The 14,794-nt window shown below is 48.2% G+C and overlaps 1 protein-coding gene across 1 annotated transcript in view; it reads left to right on the top strand.

Moving 5' to 3' along the window:
- The first annotated feature begins 12,338 nt into the window (after nucleotides 1–12,338).
- DCAF7 (DDB1 and CUL4 associated factor 7) overlaps nucleotides 12,339–14,794 on the top strand; it is a 14,596-nt gene continuing 12,140 nt past the window's right edge. The window contains 1 exon segment of the mRNA XM_021710550.1: nucleotides 12,339–12,393. Coding sequence (XP_021566225.1) covers nucleotides 12,339–12,393 — 55 coding nt within the window.

Consider the following 14,794-nt stretch of genomic DNA (forward strand, 5'->3'; position numbering starts at 1 on the left):
GCCCGTGTTTCCCGCAGAGGACGACGACCCCCAGGCTTCCCGCGTGTTCTTACAGCCAAGTGCCTTAATTGGCCAGGCTGCGGCACAGACTCATCCTAGAAGCCCCGTAGTAGGGGGAGACTTTTAAGCGGGCTTGGCTTAAAACCATACCTTTAGTTGTGGGGGTTGTTGACCGAGTCGGTGGAGAGAAGCGTCTTTCCTCTATTCCGTGACCTCTTGCTTTTATTGAGTTGGAGTAAACGTTGTAAATGATTGTGAGCAGAACAGCCGAAAGCTTTGGCCAGTGATATTTAAAGCCCAGGCTCCTGCTTAACACCATGAGTGTCAGACTTAAGAAGAATAAAACTAGGCCGGGCGCGGTGGCTCACACCTGCAAGCCCAGCACTCTGGGAGACTGGGGTGGGAGGCTTGCCTTAGGTCAGAAGTGTGAGACCAGCTGGGCAATAGAGTGACAGACACCTGTTTCCACAAAGAATAAAAAAATGAAGGCCGGGTGCAGTGACTCAGCCTGTAATCCCAGCACTTTGGGAAGCCACAGTGAGTGGATTGCCTGAGCCCACGGGTTTGAGAACAGCCTGGGCAACTTGGTGAGACCTCATCTCTACAATAAATAAAAAAACTAGGCGGGCCTGGTAGCGCATGCCTGTAATTCCGGCTGCTTGGAACGCTGCGTCGGAAGGATCTGCCTTAGCCCAGTGGGTCGACGCTGGGGTGGCTGTGAGTGTGCTGCTGCACTCCAGCCTGGGAGTGAGACTCCAACTCAAATAAATAAAAATAAGAGCCAGGTGCAGTGGTGCACTTGTAGTCCTAGAGTGGGAGTCTGAGAGGAGAGGAGTGTTTGAGCCTGGAAGTTCAAGGCTGCTGTGAGCCATGACCCCACCACTATAGTCTGGCCTGGGCGACAGAGCCTGGCCCTGTACCTAAAAATAATAAATAAAACTGTTCAGTGACAGACAGGCCTGGTGCAGGGAAAAAAGCCAGGTGGTCTGGGGTTGGGTCCTGTCTGGTCTGTTGACTTGCTGTGAGGCTTGCTGTAATAAACCGGCATGGGCCGGTTTTATTAATTCTGACCCACAGTTTGCTCTAGGAAGGGGATTCCGTTTTACAGGTGAAGGTCCGGAGCACCTTAAGCTGGTGTACAGCTTTCAGGAGCACAGCTGTTTCTCCAGAGTGAGTCTTCTTTGGAGTCCTCCTTGAGCTGGTGAAAGTGAGGGACTCTCTCGGACATTGCATATATGAGCAGTTTACACACAGGTCGCAGGGAGTGTACACTGACTTGGAAGTCCACCCGCTGCCCCCAGAAGACATGGCTTCATTTCCTTTTCTCTGATTCCTCTTCCTTGTGTCTCATAGTGGACAGCAGAACTGAGAAGGGAATTTAAGGTCCTGATGTGGACACTGTTAGTGAAGTTAAGACTGCTAGAACTGTTGTTTAAGATATATGTAAACAAGCCGGGCTCGGTGGCTCAGCCTGTAATCCCGCACCTTTGGGAGGCTGAGGTGAGTGGATTGCCTGAGCCTGCAGGTTCGAGACCTGCCTGGGCAACTTGGCGAGACCTCATCTCTACAGTAAATCAAAAAATTAGCCGGGCGTGGTAGCGCGTACCTGTAGTTCCAGCTACTCGAAAGGCTGAGGCTGGAGGATCGCTGGAGCCCCAGCAGGTGGAGGCTGCGGTGGCCGGGAGCGGCCACTGCACTCCAGTCTGGGTGACAGTAAGACTCCAACTCAAAAAAAAAAAAAAATACATGTAAACAGTAAAAAGTAAGCTTGAGTCTTTTCACACATTGACTTTTTTTCTTGCAGGCTTTTTGGGTAAGCGGCTGTAGTCCCATTTCTCATAGAGGAGAAACAGAGCTCCAGCCAGGCCTCTGGTAAAATTAGTGGAGTAGCAAGTGTCACATCTCCGTTATGAGCTCTGTTCCAGAGTTTGTCTTTTCACTTAGCAGCTGTATGGAACTCCTTCTTTGTGCCAGGCACACAGGTCGTGCAACCTTAGTCGTGAAATGCAAACTGCCGTCCCAGCATTCACAAAATAAGCACTTGACTATGTCTTTCCTCACACCATGTGGCAGCGCGGTGCTTTCAAGTATGTTGTGTGTTCAGGTTCTTAAATTCGGGGTGTGCCATGGCGTGGACACTTTTGGTAATCTGATGCCAGTAGACCTGTCTCATAATTATGTTTTCTTTTTTTTGAGTCAGAGTCTCACTCTGTTGCCCAGGCTAGAGTGCAGTGGCACACTCATGGCCACCACAGCCTCGACCTGCTGGGCTCAGGTGATCCTTCTGCATCAGCCTTCCAAGTAACTGGAACTACAGGCATGTGCTACCACGCCCAGCTTATGTTTTGATTTATTGTAGAGACAAGGTTTCACCAAGTTGCACAGGCTGGCCTCGAACCCCTGAGCTCAGGCAATCCTTTTACCTCAGCCTCCCTAAGTGCTGGGATTATAGGCTTGAGCCACTGCACCTGGCCAATTACGTTTTCAAATGCATAAAATGCATCGGCTTGTGAAGGAAACCAATTATAGTGAGCTACAGATGTCAAAACTGTATTTAAAAAGTGGTGATACAGGCTGGGCATGGTAGCTCAAGCCTGTAATCCCAGCACTTTGGGAGACTGAGGCAAGAGGACTGCCTGAGCCCGGGGGTTGGAGACCATCCTGGGCAACTTGGTGAGACCTTGTCTTCACAATACATCAAAAAATTAGCCAGGTGTGGTAGCGCACACCTGTAGTTCTGGCTACTTGGCTTGGAAGGCTGAGGCAGAAGGATTGCCTGAGTGTAGCAGGTTGACGCAGGGGTGGCCGTGAGCATGTCACTGCACTCCAGCCTGGGCGACGGACTGAGACTCTGATTAAAAAAAAAAAAGTGGTGCCGGGCTCGGTGGCTCAGCCTGTAATCCCGCGCCTTTGGGAGGCCGAGGTGAGTGGATTGCCTGAGCCCGCGAGTTCGAGACCCGCCTGGGCAGGCGAGACCTCATTTCTACAATAAATCAAAAATGAGCCGGGCGTGGTAGCGCACGCCTGTAATTCCGGCTACTCGAAAGGCTGAGGCAGAAGGATCGCTGGAGCCCAGCAGGTCGAGGCTGCGGTGGCCGGGAGCGGCCACCGCACTCCAGTCTGGGCGACTGAGTGAGACTCCAACTCAAAAAAAAAAAAGTGGTGATACAGTAACTGTACTTTTAAGTTGCCTCATTGAATTACCACGGCCTTGAAGTAGTGATGAGGGTAAGCGGCATCTCAAGATGTTTAACAACTGCAGTGGGATAAGAAAGCAATCAGTGATTCCGCTGGTCGCAGTCACAGGTGCCCAAGCTCCTATGGGAGGCTGTCTCCATTCGTAATTGGAGGAGGCAGTCAGTTTCAGCTGAGGTAAGTGGAGATACGAATGTAATTCTCCACTTCAAGTTCTCGAGCCCAGGTTAAGAAGCCCTACTCTTGCGGATCTGGGCCGAGGGGCTGGTGGACAGCGAGTCCCACCGTAAAGCAGTACTCCTTGGGCTAAGGTTTGGAGAAACCCCGCCATGGCTGTGGCAGACCTCATAGTTGAGAAGAATCTGAAAACTACTGATTGGAATTTTCAGACCTTTGTTTCTGCCGGCTGTGGATACAGTGATTGCCAGCAGAGGCCAAAGTAACGGACACGGCAAAGTGAAGTTGATGAAGATGACCAGAGATAGTCTTTTTTGTTTTAGTGTGAAGACATTGACGCAGGAGACATGGTCATAATTCCCTAAATTTTGTTGACTTTTTTTGTTTGTTAAATTTTGGTTTGTTAATCATGTTTTCCTATGATAAAATTGTTCCTGGTTGATCCATAGAATTAAGTCTGTTAACATTTCAAAAACTTGACTTCCAGGCGCCAGGAGCCTAGGGTGTGTCATGTGAACACATTTGGGAATCGACACAGTGGAGACACAGGAGCTGTCATCTCCACCTGGAATGAAACTCCCGTTGTTGGTGGCTGTGTCCGCGTTCTTTTCCTATAGTCTTAGCAGGATTGGTGTCGGTGGGATGGTTCTCTAAACTTGAGCGCGTGAGTCCCCTGAGGGATGTGCACATTCCTGGCTCCACCCCTGAAGTTAGCACACAGGCCGGTGGTTGAGACCCAGGTGGCACGTGAGAACATCGTCCTGGAGTTAACTTGGAGTTGACAGGCAGGAATATCCGACCTCTTACAGGTTTGCTTACTCCTGAAGTCGGTTCACCCCATCCATCTCACCCATGATAAAAGCTCTGTTACCAGATAGCCTCTTTGAGATAGCCTGGGGTGAGAGCTTAGTCCTGCCACTTTCCAGCTGCATATAGCCCTGGGCAAGTTAGTTATCCTCTGTGCCTCAGTTTCCTCATGAAAAACGAGGGTAGTAGGTGCATTTGCCTTATCAGGTTGTTTTAAAATTAATTGAGTTAATGCATGCAGTGGATTTAGGAAGAGGTATGGAGTAAGCCATAGAGACACGTTAGCTGCTGCTGAATCATCACTGCTGTACCTGTGGTTGAAATGTAATCGAGGAGAATTATATGAGTGTCGAGTACATTTGACTTGTGTTTTCCAGAGAGGAAAAGTCGGGAGGATTCCCTGATCCCTTTCAGCTCAACCATTCTGTGGTCTGACTGTGTCTTGTAGTCCCAAGTTGTGTCATGTGCTGGTTTAAACCCATTTTCCTTTGTTCTACCTGGCTTGCCCACAGGAGCTCAGGTGTAAGAATTGGCATTTCTCTTTAGTTTTGACAGTACCTGTGGTCACTGGGCAGGTGGTATTACCTTCTGAGAAAGTGTTACTGAGCAAAGGTGGGTAGCAGTTCCTGGGCTTCCGTGTGACTTAGGTGCATGTTTCAGGGTTGGTTTTGAGTAAAGTTGGCAGGGTGATTGGGGTTTAGTTTGACCTAACATTTAACTGCCTAGCCACTTGTGCTCTGAGTTTAGCATCCAGAGTGTTGTGAGGTTCTCAGGAGAGAGACCGAAGGTATGTCTGATGCTCTTTGCAGAATCCTGGTAGTGAGTCCGTGTGGCGTGGCCACCTTATGCTTGAAGTACACACAGGATGCCTGCTTGCCTTGCCAGCCTTTGCCGCTTGCTCCGAGGTTCTTGATGCAGTTACTTTATATGACCGGCGCATAATTATTTTGACTCTGGTAGATAATTTTTCATAGTCTTTGTGGTAGCCCTCCAGGATTCTCATTCGTTGGCTCATTACTTCAGCAAATGTGCATTGAACACACACACACACACACACACACACACACACGTGTGTTTTGGGTACAGCGATGCCAGGAAACCTGTAGCCATCGTTTGCAGGTGTGACTTGGCGGCAGCAGAGAGAATGTGTTTTAGTGCACATCAGTCTTTGATAGCTGTTAAGAATTTTGCGGTGGCCCACCAGTCCCTGACAAGGCTGTCAGCAGGGGAATTTAAGACTTAAAACTCTTCTGGTTTGACTTCCTCTTGGGACCACTGAATAAAAGCAGGACTGCTTTAAGAAAAAAAAAAAGCTGCTGCTTTATTGCTTGTTCACACGGACTTATTGAAGAGCCTGTGATTTGTTTGTTTGTTTAAGATAGTATTTCACTTTATTGCCGAGGCTGGAATTTAGTGGCTTGATCTTGGCTCACCGTAGCCTCAAATTCCTAATCTCAGGTGATCCTTCTGCCTCAGCCTTCCAAGTAACTGGGACTATAGGCATACATCACCACACCCAGCTAATTTTTCTATTTTTTGTAGAGACATGGTCTTTCTTTGTTGCCCAGGCTGGTCTTGAACTCCTGGCCTTAAGTGATCCTCCCACCATGGCCTCCCAGAGTGCTAGGATTTGGCGTGAGCCTCCACACCCAGCCGAGAGACTGTGGCTTGAGGAGGGTGGATCTGTGCTTTGTGGGCATTCTGCCCTGCATGAGGCTTGCTGCCAGAGCTCTCTGGTCAGCCTCCAGTCGGGATCCCAAGGTGTGCAATGCCAGGATTCAGCTGAAAGTTGAGTAGGGCGGTACTGCAGGCATCTGCAGACGCTGGCTCACGGGAATCAGGAAGAAGCCTTGAGGGAGGGCAGGTGCAGAGGACCGAGGAAAGCTGGTTCGTGTGCTCAGAGTGTCACCTTTGCTGACTTTTGTTATATTGACGATTGTGGGAAGACAGTCCTGTGTCTGGAGTGTTAATTTGATTGGAGAACTTGGGAGCTGACTTAAAGGTCACACACAGTCTCCTCCACGTTGTGTACTTGCACTGTGTGTCAAAGTGGGGTGCTCAGTCTCTTCCCTCAAGGAGCTGGTAATAACACGAGGTAGGGCACTTCTTAAAGAAGGCACATGGTGTGAGTGTGTCATCCGTGTTCCTCGTGAAAGCAGTGGAAGTGAAGATGGCCACGTCTTGTGGGAGCGTATCACCTTACGCATTTGCTTGTGGGGAAGCATCAGCCGCAGTAATGCAGTTTGTAGATGAGTGTGCGTGATCTCGCTTTGCAGCCTTCCCTCTGGGGGCTGCTTGTCTCACGTGCAAGGGGACCGGGTTGGGAAGTGATGTCTGCGCAGAGGAAGCAGAGACGGGAGAGGCTTGGCAGGGGGCAAGGGGGCCGAGAGACCAAGGCCTGCATGTCAGCCCTGAGGTGATGAGAGGCAGATCCAAGCTTTCCTTGCGCTCCCACGATGCAGAAGGAAGGGCAGAGTGTAACCGGGTGGGGTGGGAAATGCTGAGAGAGCTGTCCGTCCGCAGCTGCAGATTTCAGACTCAGGAGTGCACGTCTCCAGAAGCCTTCCGTGGACAGAATTGCTCTGTTGTTTGGGACGGTGACAAGAGGGTGCACAGGCTGGAAGCAGGAGCTCCCCAAGCCCCATGTGACACCTTGGAAAGAGGGGCGCTGCACTTGACGAGGAGACACGCAGGTGTCGTCATCTCAAGCCACGGGAGATATGGCAGATTAGAAGAGAGCATGCGTCGTGAGTGCCTCGTGGTGCCTGGCCTCCGTCAGCTGAGGACACACAGGGTGTCCCATGTTTCTCCTGGCTTTCAGCAGGGTCCTGGCCCTGCTGCAGAGGGGCCTCCTTCAGATCCCCTGGGACGAACTTCCTGCAGTGGCTGTGGAAAGGGAGGGAAACGGGAAGCCAGGGGCAGGTGAAGTGCCCACACTAGAAACAAGCTTTCCCATCCATTGCAAAGTGGCGGCCAGCCTGCCACTGTGAATTCTAGAGCTTGAGAAAATGCAGAGATACGCATGGCCGGGTCACAGAGGTATGGGGATGGGAGCAAGGGAGTGCCCCTGGCAGAGCACAGGAAAGGCGTGGAGAAGGAAGCCAGAGCATCCCAGAATTCACAGCCGTCGCAAAGAGAAGCGAGGTGGCTGTAGTGGAAGCAATGCAGGCTGGAACATGAACTGGAAGTCAGCAGTTGAAAGACTGGAGAGGATGCAGACGTTTCTACACGATTCTATTATGATGAAGAAAGAATCCTTTGGGCACCCAGACAGAACCATCAGGTCTTCTATAAGAGGAAAAAAGGAGCCGGGCACTGTAGCTCACGCCTGTCATCCCAGCATTTTGGGAGACTGAGGCGAGAGGATTGCCTGAGCAATTCTCTGGGTTCAAGACCAACCTGGGCAACTTGACAAGATCTCGTCACTGCATAAACCAAAAAATTAGCCAGGCGTGGTAGCACGTGCCTGTAGTTCCAGCTACTTGGAAGGTTGAGGCAGAAGGATCACCTGAGCCCAGCAGGTCGAGGCTGCAATGACCGTGAGCATGCCACTGCACTCCAGCCTGGGCAACAGAGGGAGACTCCAACTCAAAAAAACAAAACAAACAAACAACAAAAACAAAAAACAAGAGGGAAAGGGCCTAGGCTAGCCATGTTCAGACCAACACCTGTTGCAGATTGTGCTGCTATAAATACTTGGGACTATGCAGCATGTGTAAGAGTTGTGTGGAAAGTCATGCTGAGGCTGAGGACCACAAAACAAGACTTGACAATGGAAAGATGTACTCTCTTCTTGGATAGCAAAGTTTGGGGTCCTAAAGATGTCAGTGTCCCAAAACTTAACATGATCCCTGTTAAAAATAACCACAGTTTTTAAAAAATTATTTTTTAGGCCGGGCGTGGTGGCTCAAGCCTATGATCCCAGCACTTTGGGAGGCCAAGGTGAGAGGATTGCCTGAGCTCAGAGGTTCGAGACCAGCCTGGGGAACTTGGGGAGACCTCGTCTCTACAATAAATAAGAAATAGACTGGGCATGGTAGTGCACGCCTGTAGTTCCAGTTACTTGGAAAACTGAGGCGGAGGCATCCCCTGAGCCTAGCAGGTCGAGGCTGCAGTGGCCGTGAGCATGCCACTGTACTCCAGCCTGGGCAACAGAGTGAGACTCTGACTTAAACAAGTAAATAAGTAAAAATTAAAAAATTATTTTTTCGAACCAGATAAGCTGCTTATTCTACAAATACATTTACAAATGTGCACGTTAGAGGAGAGTAATGAAGGATGTGGGGAACCACCTGCCAGATAGTAAAACATACTATAAAGCTGTAATAAACAACACAGTTTGATACTGCAAGGACTGATGAGTAAACAGAAGAGAGTCCCCAAATCATCTTGGAATACACAAAGAAATGGAATCTGTGCTTAAGATGATGCGAATTGAATGAGTTAAAAAGCTATCTTCCAGCCTGGGCAACTTGGCGAGACCTCATCTCTACAATAAATCAAAAAATTAGCCAGGCGCGGTAGCACACACCTGTAGTTCTAGCTACTTGGAAGGTTGGGGTGGAAGGATTGCCGGAGCCCAGTGGGTCGACACTGGGGTGGTGGTGAGTGTGCCACTGCACTTCAGCCTGGGCGACAGAGTGAAACTCCAACTCAGAAAAGTTTTAAAAAAGCTATCTTAACAATTGGTATTGAAACTAGAAAAAAATGAAATGGGATCCCTGCCTTACTTTGTATCAGAATTCCAGGTGAATAAAAAATGTAAACGTACAGCTATAAAACATGGGAACATTTTGTAATCTTGGTGTGGGAAAGCCATAAAAGTAGAAATAAAGTAAACTATATAAAGATGAAAGCTCGGCCAGGCTCGGTGGCTCAGCCTGTAATCCCAGCACTTTGGGAGGCCGAAGTGAGTGGATTGCCTGAGCCTGCGGGTTCGAGACCCACCTGGGCAACTTGGCGAGACCTCATCTCTACAATAAATCAAAAAATTAGTCGGGCGTGGTAGCGCGCACCTGCAGTTCCAGCTACTTCGAAGGCTGAGGCACAAGGATCGCTGGAGCCCAGCAGGTCGAGGCTGGTGGCCGGGAGCAGCCACTGCACTCCAGTCTGGGTGACAGAGTGAGACTCCAACTCAAAAAATAAATAAATAAATAAAGATGAAAGCTCTGTGGCAAAACTCAACAACTCCACAAAGTCAACAGCTAGGTGACAAACAAGAAAGATACAGGTAACAACCTAGACAAAGAACACATCTCAATACAGATTATCAGGAGACCAGTCATCCAGTAGAAAAAGGGAAACAGATGTGAAGAGTTTTTGGAAAAGAATGTGTAAGTGATTCTTAGACATAAGAACTCAACCTCGTAAGACAAGCATCATAAAGTCTCAGCCAGATTAGGGAAAAGAAAACACCTTGGTAATACACTGTGTGTGTGTGTGTGTGTGTGTGTGTGTGTGTGTGTGTGTGTGTGTGTACGCGTAGTAGAGCTTTTCTGTGGAGGTTGAGCAGCAGTTGCTCTCAGAACTTCGTCTTGTTTCTGACCCAGAGGTTCCACTAGTGGGATCTCATCCCACAGCTGAGCTCACAAGACTGAAATGAAGAGTGAGATACTCATTTGAGCATCACCTGTAAGAGGAGCAAAGCCAGAAATATCATCAGAGAAGTGTTGAGTGAATCATGGCCCGTCTGCCCGCTGTGGAGTGAGGACAGCTCAGCTTCCATGCCGACCCAGGCCCCGGGTGCCTCAGTCCCTGACCCATTTGGTGATTCCCTCCCTTTCCTTCAGCTTCCTTGGGTGGATTTCTGCTTCTTGTGAACAGAGAGCCCTAAGGCAAATAAAAGAACAAAACAGAGACTGTCTCTGTTAGAGATAGCGTGAAACTGAGATCCCGTCCATGCATTTCATTTAAAGCACCTTGAAGTTTAAGAGAAGCAAAGCAGAGAACTTTGCACAGACTCACAGTGCCCTGAAGAGGATGCAGAGCTTCTCTTGAACATGTAGGGTGTGCCCAGGTTTCTGTCATCTCTACACCCAAAATCAGGGTAGAGGACTTCCGGGGGCTGTTTCAGCACACAGGTGGTTGAAGCAGGACTCCAGGTGAAAGCGCATGTGTTATTCCAGAGGAGGGTCAACTTTGCCTACACTAGAGTTGGGCTGGTTGTGTACTCTGCAATATTTCTGACCTGAAATTAGTTTCTCTCCAAAAGTGGTTGTTTTCTTAACATTTCAGGATTGTGCCATACACGTCGGAGGGTCTTCTTCCCCTGAATGTTTTCAATCACGCAGCCTAGTTTCACTTCCCAAAGACTTCATGTTGACACCGATGTGTTTTATCCTCATACTGACTCAAGCTCTTCTGTGCCACGCTGCCAACTGGTTCTCACCATTCAGTTTTTGTTCAGAGGCTCATTTAAATGCAATAATGGAAGAGGATCTGAGTTCTCTATGCATACGTGTGTAATACGGGGAAAAATGGTCCAACCTCCCCCCCCAACTCCACCCCAGATCTACTCACTCATAAAATCCTACACCGACAAACTACTGTTTGCTGTGTCTTTCCAAATGTTTCTCCATGCATTTATGTATGTGTCTTTTTTTTAAAAAGCATAAATTGGCTTAGACCATAAAATTTATTCTGCAACTTGCTTTTAACAATATATCTTAGATCTTTCCATGTTAGTACAAATGACTCCACCTCATTCTTCTACAGCAGAAAGGGCAAGCACACCACAATTTATTTAACTGTTGGTAGTTATTTTGGTTATATCCCATTGTTTCGCTACTCTAAACAAAACTATACTGAGCATCCGTATTTATGTTTGTACACATGTGCTTATTGGATGGAGTCCTAGAAGCATAACTGTTGTATTGCTACTATCTTTTTTTGAGATGGGGTCTCACAGTGTTGCCCAGGCCCGTCTAAATCCTGGCCTCAAGCAGTCCTTCTGCCTTGCCTCCTGAAGTGCTGGGATTACAGGCAGGAGTCACTGCACTGGGCTGTAGTTCCCAGAGGATTTTAGCATGGTTGAGAAGCACTGATGAGGGAAAGAAGGGGTCATCCCGTGGGCACGGCGGCTCAAGAGGATGGGGTCTTGGCCCAGGTAGATGACTCTCTTCACGGTGTCCTTAGGGCATCCCCGTTTTGGGCCTTGGCCTTGCCTGTTCTCTTTATATGTTGTCTATATTAGAGTAACCTGTGGAGCTTTTCTTTAAAAACAAAACAAGCCGGGCATGGTGGCTTATGCCTGTAATCCTAGCCCTTTGGGAGGCAGAGGAGAGGATTGCTGAGCTTAGGGGTTCAAGACCAGTCTGAGCAACATGATCAGATCTCATCTCTACAATAAATAAAGAAAAACCAGCCGGATGTGATGGTGTGTGCCTGTGGTTCCAGCTGCTTGGAAGGCTGAGGCAGAAGGATCGCCCGAGCCCAGCAGTTTGTGGCTATTCTCCAGTCCATGCGACAGAGTGAGACTCCGATTCAAGAAAAAACAGAACGCTCGTACCCATACCTTCTTGAACCAGAACTTTCCACCAGGCCCCAAGCATGCATGGTTTTAAAGCTGCACTGCTAACCTAGCCAGTAATGCCAGGGTTGATCCCCAGGCCATGCAGGCTCACATAGCACCATCCACAGCCATGCTTCGGGTCTACCACTTTTTACACATTTCTGAGATGTCTCAAATCTTGCACAGATATTTAGGAGCCAGTACTCTCTGGCATCTAGCCTCTTGATTATCAGACCTACATTTTTATTTTTAAGTAGTCTAGACGTAGTACCCTTTTCAGTTACTTTTGATTGTACAGAAGAAAACTAGAAAGCACCTGCCATGTCAGGTGTATCTGCAGTGGTTTTTAAACGTTCATGTGGGGAGGATGGTTCATTGCAGGGAGGTTGGTGGCATCAGCCCAGTAGCTGAAGGGAATGGTAGGAAGAACGGTCATTTGCCTCGTAGACACTGAATCCAACACTCCTCTTCCCTTGTGTGCTTTTAGGGAAGGAGGAACTGACTGTCTACACATGGTGGGGGCGGTCCTCGTAATGGCTTTGTGTGCAGTACTGGAGATGCACTTTTGAATTCGACAGACATTTATGTTAGCCTTTGCTTCTGTTTCTTCATTCACCTGAGGGCCTGAAGTAATCCTCAAGTAATCATAATGCGTTCAGGAAGAGGGGAGGACAATCAGGATGAACTGGGCACTCGGGATAACTGTATGTTCTAAAATTTAACATTTGAAAATGGGCATTATGAAAACAAATGTGAGTAGAAGTCATGAGATACCTAATACTCAGTAATAAAATACTATGCTCATACCCCTTGGCCTAACAATTCCACTTGGGCTTTATTCCCAGGAAATAACCTGTATGTAAAGATCCAGATACACAAGAGATGTATTGGAGTACCATTTATAGTGAAAATTAGAAACAAGCTGTTTCCACGTATTGGGGGCTGATTAAATAACAGTAGGCTGGCTTGGGGCTGATGAATATGTTTGTTATATTTAACACGGTAGTGGCTTTGTTCATATGTCAAAATTTGCCAGATCATCCCTAGACACAAAGAGTCAAAGATTTTACACTTTAAACATACTCAATTTATTGCATGCCAGTTACACGTCGTTAAAACCATTAAACAGCCGGGCTTGGTGGCTCAGCCTGTCATCCCGCGCCTTGGGAGGCTGAGGTGAGTGGATGGCCTGAGCCCGTGGGTTTGAGACCCGCCTGGGCCGCGAGACCTCATCTCTGCAATAAATCAAAAAATCAGCCGGGCGTGGTAGCGCATGCCTGTAATTCCGGCTACTCGGAAGGCTGAGGCGGAAGGATCGCCGGAGCCCAGCAGGTTGAGGCTGCGGGGGCCGGGAGCGGCCACTGCACTCCAGTCTGGGTGACAGAGTGAGACTCCAACTCAAAACAAACAAACAAACAAAAAACCATTAAACAAAAGTAACGGTAGACCCATATACAATTATATTAGACATCCTTTAAAAAGACTGATGTAGAAGGATGTTCCAATATTTCAAGTGAAAGAGTGATATAACCTTTTTCAGATAAATTGCACGCTCACTACAGACTCAATTCCTGGGTTCAGGCGATACTTCCACCTCAGCTGCCTGAGTAGCTGGGACTACAGACACCTGTAATCCTAGCACTTTGGGAAGCTGACATGGGAGGATCACTTGAACCCATGAGTGGGCAACAGAATGAGACTTTGTCTCTACCTAACATAAAAAAAATTGGCTGGATGTGGTGGTGCGTGCCTATAGTCCCAGCTACTTAGGAGGCCAAGGCAAAAGGGATTGCTTGAGCCCAGGTGATGGAGACTGGTGAGCCATGATCATACAGCTGCCCTCCAGCTGGGTGACAGAGTGAGACCCCAACTCTAGATGGATAGATGGATCAATTGATCAACAGACGATGCTGCTACTCTCTGATACTATAATGGTGGATACATTTGTCCAAACCCATAGAATATACAACACCAAGAGTAAATCCTAATGTAAACTGTGGACGTTGGGTGATGAGGTGTGCATGTAGGCTCACCAGTTGTAAAAACCGTTTCACTAGGTGTGGGACGTCGATGGAGGGGTCTGTGCTTGTCTGGGGAAGTATATGGGAACTCTGTACTTCCTGCTCAATTTTGCTATGAACCTAAAACTGCTCTAAAAAATAAAATCTATTTTTAAAAATAGGCAAAATATTTGAACAGACACTTTAAGGGATAAGAAGTATGATGGCAAATTAACACCTGAAAAGATGCTCATATTATTAGTCACTAGGGAAATACACTTTTTTTTTTGAGTCGGAGTATCACTCTTTCGCCCAGGCTGGAGTGCCGGGGCATACTCACGTGCCAACGCAGTCATGACCTGCTGGTCTCAAGTGATCTTTCCGCCTCAACCTTCCAGGTAGTCAGAACTACAGGTGTGCGCTACCACACCCTGCTAATTTTTTTATTTATTGTAGAGATGAGGTCTCGCTAAGTTGCCCAGGCTGTTCTCAAACCCATGGGCTCAGGCAGTCCCCTCACCTCCGGTCTCCCAGAGTGCTGGGATGACAGGTGTGAACCACTGCACCCGGCGGGAAATACAAATTAAAATACCACTACTTACCTCTTAGAATTACTTCAAAGAAACTGGCAATCCCAAGTGTTGACAAGGATGTGGAACTTCTGGAACGCTCATATATTGCTATTGGAATGCAAAATGATACAGCCACCTTAGTAAACAGTGTGGCAGGGTTGGGGTTTTTTGTTCGTTTGTTTGTTTTTTTGAGTTGGAGTCTCGCTCTATGGCCCAAGCTGGAGTGCAGTGGCATGCTCACAGCCACCACAGCCTTGGCCTGCTATGCTCAGGGGATCCCTCCGCCTCAGCCCTCCAAGTAGCTGGAACCACACGCATGCACCACCATGCCCGGCTAATTTTTTGATTTATTGTAGAGACGAGGTCTCGCCAAGTTGCCTAGGCTGGTCTCAAACCCGTGGGCTCAGGCCGTCTTCTCACCTCGGCCTCCCAAAGTGCTGGGATTGTAGGCATGAGCCACCATGCCCAGCCAGTTTTTTATTTTTTATTTTTATTTTTTTTGAGTTGGAGTCTCACTCTGTCGCCCAGACTAG

This window comes from Carlito syrichta, unplaced genomic scaffold (assembly GCF_000164805.1).
Source record: "Carlito syrichta isolate Samal-C Ts95f unplaced genomic scaffold, Tarsius_syrichta-2.0.1 Scaffold289721, whole genome shotgun sequence".
NCBI classification, from domain to species: Eukaryota; Metazoa; Chordata; class Mammalia; order Primates; family Tarsiidae; genus Carlito; species Carlito syrichta.